Genomic DNA, 10,175 nt, shown 5'->3' with positions numbered 1-10,175 from the left:
TCACTGTTACTTATAAGGCAAACACTCTCTCTCTCTCTCTCTCTCTCTCTCTCTCACACACACACACACACACACACACACACACACACATGCAGTGTTAGACTGTCCTAACACTCAACTAAGCTCAGCTTGAGGAGTAAATATTTGTGCTGTGCAAGCTCTAGACATAGGAAGGCTCCTCACCTCAGCACTGTGCCACCAAATCATAAAATATTCAGAGAGAGGAAGACGGGAGGAGGGGAGAGAATGAGGGAGTGGGAGAATGAGAGGAAAAGAAGGATAGAGAAAGAGCAAGAGAGAGAGAGAGGGAGAGAGAGGTCACACATAACAGAATGAGATGGACGGAGGGGAAGAAGTGCGGGCGTAGGTGGCTCGGTAAAACAGCACAAGATCTGAAAGGAAGGAGTGGGTTGTTTGTGGAAGGGAAGAGAAAGTGGAAAAACAGAGGACATGGTGAGGGAGGCAGAGGGAATGAACAACAAGGCTGAAGGGAGAGAGAATAAAACACAGAGAGGAAAGGTTGAAGAGTGTGACAAGACAGAACGAAGGCTAAAGAAGGAGAGTTGGAGAGGAGGAATGGGTACTCTAAAAGTAGAAGACAAACAAAAATGTAGCCTGACAGGCAGACAACATTAGGAATAATCACACAGCACAATGTGTGGTGTCCTACAGCAGAGGAGATGTGTAAGAGTAAATGGATTGCGGGAAATGATGCTCTAAAGCTCTTAATGGTCCCAGTCAGTCTGCAGCTGAAGAGTGATAATCCCTATCCAGGACTTAATGAGGGTTTATTCTTTCACAGGTCATTCTGTCCTGGGATCTTGAAAGACTTCTCACTGTTAAAGCTGCTCTATTCACAACCACTCTGCTCACTTTGTGACTTTGAGGAATCACTACACCACACTGCTAACCTTTTTGTGGTATTTGTTCCTGTGACTGAGTAATGTCTACTTTGAGTTAATCACAGTAATTTTATTAAAAAACAAACCAAGGACTTTTAGCCATTTTCAGCTTTTATTTCATAAATTTTTATTTCCCCAACAAGGTGAGTCCCGAGGCAAAGGTGGTGTCAGTGCTGCTTGTTGTTATTGTGGACCCTCTAGTTGGCTGATATTCATGAAAATTAACAGACAGGTGGAGCATTGTCAAAACAAGAAGAACTAAAATTTCTGCAAAATTGCACTGGCCACATACTAGTGATTTACACTTTTTAGCTATCCTGTCACAGCTATGGGTAATAAAGTCAGCCATTTAGATGGTAATACAGTATCTCAGCAACGATATGATGGATATGCATAACATTTTGCCAGTTATATCCCCATTAATTAAAATAGCAGGTGCTTTTTCCGCTGCTGTGACCCTCAGTGGTTAAGCTACAAGGGTCCGTCGGCAGTAATCAAGAGACATGGGTTTGCTTGATTAAAGTTATCATGACTTTTACTTTTAAAAATCACCTGCTGTACAGCAATAGCCAAGTAGTATTTCTTTCTATTCACACTTCTTCATTTGGCAGGTGCTTTAGTGTAAAGCCACAGCTGTGCTTTTGATTCAAGGTTGAATTGGTTGTGTGCTATTTTTAAAGTTAACACACAAAAACCATGTGCAGCAGGTAAAAGGTAAGGTTGAGAGGCGTTAATGATGCTGCTGTTACAAAAGCCAATAAGCCAACATAATTAAAAACATAGAAAAGTGGAAAACAAAATAGTAAATCGCAACAGTGACATTTGCTGTCTGCCTTTGCACACATTCATTCGGTATTTATACCATTTATGTATAATATAATAAATCTAAGAATTCCCCGTATGTGTATGAATGGTGTTTGCACTTCATTCATATGATCAATGTCAAACTTGACAGGGTTGTTGCTAGATATCATCAAATGTAAAGGTATGAAGTGATAAAATAATAGTTTAAATAGTTCTGTAGGTTCTTAAAGCCCCATCCTTATATAAAGCGATTCCCTCTTTGCCCATCACTTTTTAGTAGAAAACAAGTCACCAGCGGACACTCCGTCATCTGTCAGTCAACAATATCTACTCATCAACGTCACTTCAGAAGCAGTTATTTCACCTGTCGTTGCCACATGTCTCCAAATTTCATTGACATCTCAGGGTCTCTGGTGGCTACATCAGCGCTAGTCTATTCCTGTGTGTACTCCCCTTTATGCTTGATGTCTCACTCCTCTGGTGCCTGCATACCGATGTCAGACAACATAGTTTATAGATTAAACCTCCACTCACTGTGACATCTAACTTCGCAGTCGCAAACATGCCTGTAACAGTGACAACTGCACTAGTTAGGAAATATTGAATATCTGCACCAAATTTCTGGGAAATGGATGATTTTAATGAGGACTCATTCTTTGAGAAAAAAGTGTTTGTAGGAAAAATGCACTCACTCCGTTTGCTTATAGAGCAAAAATAGAATCATGAAAATATGGAAAGCAGTTACATTCAATTCCCTCTGCGGGAAGTAAATGGCTTAAAATTGACCGTTAGGATCAATAGCCACTAGTCTTTCAAACAGCAGTTCAAATGGAGGATACAAGAGAAAAACATAATGCTGAAAACAAGTGCAAATACTTTACTTTTTTTCTTTTTCTCTTTTTAAAATATATTGTAAAATATGGTCATTTTCAGGTATCACTGTCTGTGGGATTCAGGGGTGTTTCCACGATTTTTATGTGGTTGTTGTCAAGAAGACTAACACGACTCCCAGAGACCTGCAGCAACATTATCAGAAGGCTTAAACTCTGGCAGTGTCCATATTATGTACTTTACACTTTATAACGAACCAAGAACGGCTGCTGTGTACAGCACCACTGTATCTTTAGTGCTGAAAGAAGCAGGTGATGTTACACTAGGTAACCACTTGAGTCATAGCCAAAGAACCAATGAGCTCTATATTTGTTATAAAAAACAAAGTTGCAGTTAATGAAAGGGAGGTTAAAAAAGTTAATTTTGAAAGTTAATATTTTTTTGTCTACTTAAAATTGGCTAAATTATCTAGAACTTTAATTAAAAGTAAATGCATTCTCTTAAACAAGAAGCCACTGACAGCAGATGTTCTCCATTCAGGATTCATTCAGTTGCCCCTTTTCCTGATTAACAACCTGATTAAAAAAAACTAACAAAAAAAAGCCTTGAAGTTGTTTTGGGTTATAACAATTAGATTTACCAAAGTTAGTCTGAGTAATCATGGACAGGTTGTCAATCTATCGCAGGGCTAACATCGAGAGACAGACAACCATTCACACTCATAGTCAGTTTAGAACTGCCAGTTAATCTAACGGCATGCATGTCTTTGGACCGTGACGGGAAAGTGGAGTACCTAGAAAAATCATACAGGGAGAATATGCAAACTCCACTGAAAGGCCCCAGATTGGAGCACATTTACTCTCCCTCACCTGACCTGTAACTCTGGAGTCCATATGGTGATTATATCATCCCTCTGTCTGCAGACTCATAGCCAAAGAACCAATACAATACAATACAGAACCAAAACAGTTGTTTCCACTATTGTGTTACAGCTTGAGGCTCACAGGCCATTAATCAGGACGGGTCTTTGGAATCGAGATGAAAGTCTTCTCAACACATGTTTTATCCAGAGCTTACAGTGTAACTGTAAATCATTAATTTGGTTCATTTCTAATAAGACACCCACTGCAAGATCTATGTGTGTGTCTGTTTGAGTGCACATTCAGCCCATCATACTCTGTATTAACTTAAACCATATCTGTCTGCTTTCCTTCCTCCCTGCCACCATAAATAGAAACTGCCCCAGACACATTACTATTCCAACAACATAATCCAATGCAGGTATAACCTACATCACAGCACAGAATTGATACACTAGTCTAATAATGGCTTCATATTTCCCTCTATATCCCCTAATGTCCCATGGAATCAATACCACAGCAGAAGCCGATGGAAATGACGCATTTTACATGATGTAAAGTGAGAAATGAGGTCACATATCACAAAGAACAAGTTTTATTTGCTTGCAAGGACTTGGCAGCTGAATGTCTGGTTGTGGTACAAAAAATCAGCTCCTCAGCCTGCGCCAGAGCATCCCTCCTATCCTGAGAGGAGGGAGAGAGAGCGCGAGATACACGCAGTGATACAGAAACACAACAGGGGATGCACCGGCTGCAAGTGAGGCGTTCGGGATTGTTCCCTTTTTCTTCTCTCGCTTGGGGATGAAAACACTGACTAACAAGCGCTGCCCACTGACTTTGCCACACACACAGTCGTCGGGGAACTTCGCTTTTGGACACTTTTGTCGTTTTGTGCGCTTGCAAACGTTACCCTGTGCGTGTTTTGAGGTTCACAGATCAATACTCATCGAATTAAGTATTGTTATCATTTAAGTTACTGCAGCTTAAGTTGTCGGGGTTTTGCGCACAATGACTGGCGGTGTACATCGCTCGTCTGCCCGTGCTCACACGGAGGTGTCCGGTATGCGTGCCTAAAAAAAGAGAGAGAGAGAGAAAGAAAGAAAAAGGAACGAACTCCCGTGGATGCGACCGTGACCTCCCGAATCTGGATACTGGGGGGTGGGGGGGATTTCACTATCCTCCTTTATGAAACAAACCTTACCTTTTCAGCGAGGAGATCTGTTTAGGAGTCTGTGCAACGTTTCACTTCTGAGCGCACTTGTCTGACTCAACGATGAGCTCCCGTGGGAAATACTGCGTGTTTTTGTTCTTGCTTAAAAGTATCCTGTCGGACCCGGGAACCTCAAATCAAGGTGAGTAAAGGGCGTCACACTGACCACACACTTAGAACAAGGGTGGATGCACCAAATTAGTCTCCTCAAACAAAAACACAACACGCACGCTCACACGCAAAACGCAAAGCTTCCAAGTACAGCCTTTTTCAACATTTGAGAACATCTGCATGATGAATATTTAACGAAACAAGTTAATAATTTGTTCACCCATTAAAGGCTGACGGATTTGCTTTTTATTTGTGATTTGTGGAATTTTCTCTCTTATGCCAGCTTCCCGGCATTTGTCAAACAATAACAACAACATTAGTGTTTGACAGATTTTAAAGTGCACTCTGCATTTGCAGCCTGAAAATGCATCTGAGATTTTCATTTTGTCGGCCGGACCCATAGATGTCAGTCTTGGTTTCAATACGTTTGTGTTTTGTCCTAATTAATGATCCTGTATTGCTTACAGCACACATCATCCAAAGACAACATTAAGTCAGGAAGTTTTTCAGATCATTTGACTTAAAATGATACTATTGTTAATGTAAAATTTTCTAAACACTCAAAATACAGTCATTTCAGTGGAAAGGCACAGGTTTAAAAAGAATCAGCACTGCACATGCATTTCAGTTTCATAATACACAACACACCGAAAGTCACAGAGTTCAACTGCAAAAAATAACAACAACAAAAAAGATTCACACCATGAAGGCTGTCTGCTGCTTGGTCTACAGGCTGAAGCTCCTTGAGCCAAAATGACATCTTATTCACCTCTAAAATCCAAGTGCACAGAAACATCACCACAGCTATAGGAACCACTCAGTGCTACTGTAAATGGCAGCCCCTTATATTGCGAAGAGGATTCCTCTAAGGCAGGTGAATCTTATTATGCTGGGCCAGTGGTTGACAGTAGCTTCATCAGAATAGCTCTCCATATTTCAGGATTCATTTTCAAGTCATGCTGACATCAGTGTGCAGTTGCATATGTTTGAGAAAGACAGGAAATAATAGTGTTATTTCTCCTTCGTTGTGCTTGCAAGTCACATGGGTAAATGGTTGCCCTAATGCAATCTGTTCTTGACATCTTCCTCTTTGCACGTTTGCAAAGAGGTCAGTTTAATATTCCTTCCTGAATGTTTAATGTGTAGGATACACGTTTTCAAAGATGACAGGAGCTTCGCTAGCCAAATGTCAAAGTCTCCTTCACTACATTTTTCTGTCTTTTGTGGGAGTGTGTGTGTCTGTGTGTGTGTGTGGGCGCACACTCATTTTTCCCCACAGGATGTCTGTCTGCCTGTGGTGGTGACAGGCTTAAAGAAGAGGGGATGCACACAGGGGAAACTTGAAAAAATGACATCGTGAGGTGCTTAAAATGTAGTGTGAACAAGCTAATCTATGTTAGATGGTGCAATGTGTCTGAGTGAGTTTTCTGAATGTGAATCACATGTTTATGCTCTCATAGAAAAAACGAAAATGAGAGTCAGAAGATAGTGTCTGTGGGGGTTTTATTTGAGTCAAAAACATATTTATTTTCTATAAAGTATATAGACTATTGTGATAAATTACCGTTTAAACTTAATTGTTCATAAATAATTTCAATCTGCTTATTTTGAAAAGAGAACCTTTTAAACGAGGCTCTTATACGGCATTTCTGTAAAGTCAGCGTTCTCACAAGAATAAGCGGTAGTATGGAAGCAGCATTTTTTGCATTATAATGTATAGGAGTGGGAATTCAGCACAGACATCCACACTGTGGTGCAAAACTACACAGTTGATGTGCTGGTCAAAACAAGGCTCTTTTGTAACATAATAGGTTAGGCTTGTTCTTAGCTAATGAGAGGCTCTCCAACTTGTGAGTAACCTTAAATAACTGTAGTTTGTAAGCAAGTGAGCCTGACATGTTTGTTTTTCCAGTAAAGTATCTAACTGATTCCTTGGAGTCTTTCTTTTGTCAGTTTCAGTTTAGAGTCTAGAGTCTTGCTTTTATTAGATTCCTGCAGACAGCAGTTCAGCCATGGAAGTGTTGAGAAGAAGTGGATCCCAGACTCACATGTCGCCCGCTGACGTAAATTAAAATTGCTCATCTGGTACATGAAGTAGAATCAGTCTGCAGTCTTTCAGACTGCATGACATACTCACTTTACTACATGACAAACTGCTAAACCTAAGCCCATATAGCCTGCTTATAGACTCATTTCTACGACAAATGAATGCAGATGAACATGTAGAATCTCTAAAGGATAGGATTTTCACCAGAAGCTTTCTGTTTCTCTTTGTAGTCTGACTTCTACTGGCAAATTACATTTGTCAGGTAAACACTCCATGCAGAGAGTAAAAGATTTTATTGGGATTGTATTTGTCTGCTTTTATCTAACAAAAATCTAGGTTTATTAATTTTTTTAACATACATATCTACATTTGTAAAGAACAACCTGTGGATGGAACAGGAACTCTTTGCCCAGGTATCCACTGGGAACACTGGACGCTCCAAAAAGGTGTCTGTTTCCCGGAGGTCGTTTGGTGAGAATTATACTAGGAGAGTTGCACATAACACAGACAAATTGTCATTCCTGTTATACTTCATTGAGGTCCACATGAAGGGTAGATAAATAGTTGGTGCACTGTTATGTAGTGTTATCACAGATAAGTCTGTATAGTCATGCATGCTTTAATTAAAACATAAGAATAATTATTCTAATGACAATTAACAATAAAAAAAAGAAAATGTGTGTGTTTACCATCTGTGCCCTTTCCCACAAAGGGGTCCATAGAGCAGATAAAAAATGGGTAAAGTGAAGAGAATTGTAATGGTGGCTTGTGCAGATGCAGGTGTTCAGCTCTCTTCTGCTGTCACCCTCACGTTTTCAGTTCTCTTAATCTATTGTTCATTAACAAAATAGCAGCCTTCGTTACATATGCGTCAATTACCATCTTTCTACTATCTATCAGGGACTATGACATGGACCCTGTATTTGACGCAGTTTTTATCCTGCTGAAGATGTTGTGCACACCATTCTCCACAGGAATAACTGTCCCACTAATGAAGTGGCACGACCACGAAGAAAAGTGCGGGAAGTGGGCTAGGGTAACCGAGGGGTGGGAAATTAATTTTCCTCAAGGGGCCACATGAAAAACTGGGACTGTTTTGTAGGGCTGCACAAATAAGCTGAACTCAATTCTGCCCAATATTAATTTTATCTCTTTATAAACTATTACTGATGAGAATAAATATTACAATTAGCAAATTAAAATATGAACAAGGCAGAGGCAAAACACTCACATTCTATCACCATTTAATCAACATGCACAACAAAAACAATTGTGTACATTCTTGCTGAATTTCAAATATTTTTACCTTTATACAAAGTGTTACTCCTTTAATTAATTATGTCATCTTGAACAAGTGATTAAAGTCAGGTTCGATATCTGAGGTTGATATGGAAGCACGATAACATCAAAAACTTTACCTTTCTTTTCACAAACCCGAGAATTTCAACTTTTTTTTAGTAATTTGACAAGGCTGAGCAAACTGACAGCTGTGTGGTAGCCTATGTCACCATGTGCATTCTCATACTCCTCCAAATGTGAAATAAATTATATATAATTCAGTGCTTTTGCATTGGGGAAGTTAACTAATTTAGTTAAACAACATGGTTAACTTTTAGCACTGATTTACGCAACGTCTCCTGATGTATATTAAAATGCAATAATATGAATTATAGCTCTGGAATAATTTCAGACACTTATATTTTGCACTTGCTTTAACAGTGCAGCATTGTTCCCAGTCAGACTCAGGATAAACTGGCAGGTGTTAAAACTGATGGCTGTCTATTTCATAACCAGCCTATCCAAGCATGATGTTGCATGCATTGAGAAATCAGTCCCTGCCATATACTCTTTAAAGAGGACATGAAATGCTACATGTACAGAGGCTAATTTACACCAAGGAGCCCTGCTATCAAAAACTTACATCGATTTAAATTGTCTGTGAAGCTGAATTTAAGAAATAAATGTTGAATGTGAAAGTTTATAGAACATATTTAGTACCATCTTGTGTCAGTACAGAACTTGACATCACTGGGTTGGTTGTTTGGCTGCAATCAATAGACTTACATTAGTTTATGTTACCTAAATAATAACAGAACTAATAATTTAGGGAAAAACAAAGGGACTAAACTAGATCGCATTGTAAGGGGATCACTTTTGTATTAGATGTAGCAATGAGCTTTGTGTTAAGAAACCGAGGATATACTGTCAACTTTCACTGTCTCTCTTTTAGCAGTAAGCGACTCTTTGTTGTTTGGCTAGCTGCACTGAAACACTTGTTTCGAACACCTGTTAGCTCTAATGTTTGGCTTTTCAAAGCACTTTATGAATGAAGACTGTGTGGAAGAGGGTCTGTTTGAGTCAGGTGACTCAAGTGGTTCACCGGACAAACTCAAGTCAGAAACTCTGATTTCTCCTCCTCTGGCCGGGCATACTGAGCGGCACAATCAGCTCATGGGATCAGCACTATTTTATGAAATAAAATATTCTCTTTTTTTCCCCAAGCACATCCAAACAGTTTATAACATAACAGGTTACTACATGCACATCACACCACAGGCATACTGTATTTCTTACCAAAGCATGATCATGAATGGAATCAGCATATTAGCAGGAAAAAATAGATCAATGTGTGCAATGTACAAAAACATCCCCCCAAAAAACAGAGGCTCTGAGGAAGAGATACCACACTTTTTGGAGACATTTTTTTTTCCATGTTACAACATGTCACTGACTGGATTATGTCATATTAGAAGTGAGGAAAAGCAAAGTCCAAATTTAAGAAAAGGAGATTCCAATTTGGAGATTTTCTTTTTTTCCTGCAGACATGCTGATGGATGTTTGAACTGGATCAGCTGTGATTGTGTCGCACTCCAGCTTATCAGTCTAGTGACTCAAAAAGTCACTCCTCCACACCGTTCTCAATTATAAAGTTCTTTACAATCCCGAACATTACGGCTAACAGCTGGATTTTCCATTCAAGTGCAGCTAGCCTAACAACAAAGAACTATTTACTGCTAAAGAGACAGAGGGTCCACTTTAACTGTGCCAGCTCCTTCATATTCTCACACTCTTTCACTATCCCAAGTACAAAGATATGTGGGTTGTGTGTCGTAGATATTAAAGGTTAACTAAAGGCCATTACACACTATTGCATAAAAGTGACATGCAATTTAACATTTTTCAGATGTGAACTTGTCAGATGACGTATATACACACTGAACGTATTGCATTTTTGCTGAAAATTCATCCTGAGACAAAAATTTATGAAAAAAATAAAGTCAACATCAATCCATGATGAGCTGGTCCTGATGTTTCTAAACAAGAAAAGGGTGAAACAGAGATTTTGGGTTCACGCAGTTCTCAAGAGAAGGCAGCAGCAGGAAGAATTTCATGGTTTGATCCAGGAGTTT

General features: G+C 39.4%; 1 protein-coding gene across 2 annotated transcripts in view; it reads left to right on the top strand.

The window, feature by feature from the left end:
* The first annotated feature begins 4,137 nt into the window (after nt 1-4,137).
* The window catches only part of LOC134627880 (ephrin type-A receptor 6-like), a 71,681-nt gene continuing 65,643 nt past the window's right edge, over nt 4,138-10,175 (top strand). For both annotated transcript variants that reach the window (XM_063474343.1, XM_063474334.1), the window contains exon 1: nt 4,138-4,749. In XM_063474343.1, coding sequence (XP_063330413.1) covers nt 4,671-4,749 — 79 coding nt within the window. In that variant the 5' untranslated portion in view covers nt 4,138-4,670. The remainder of the gene's footprint in view (nt 4,750-10,175) is intronic.

The sequence above is a fragment of the Pelmatolapia mariae genome, linkage group LG1 (genome assembly GCF_036321145.2).
Source record: "Pelmatolapia mariae isolate MD_Pm_ZW linkage group LG1, Pm_UMD_F_2, whole genome shotgun sequence".
Lineage (NCBI taxonomy): Eukaryota > Metazoa > Chordata > Actinopteri > Cichliformes > Cichlidae > Pelmatolapia > Pelmatolapia mariae.
This window is presented reverse-complemented; position numbering and strand designations above follow the sequence as displayed.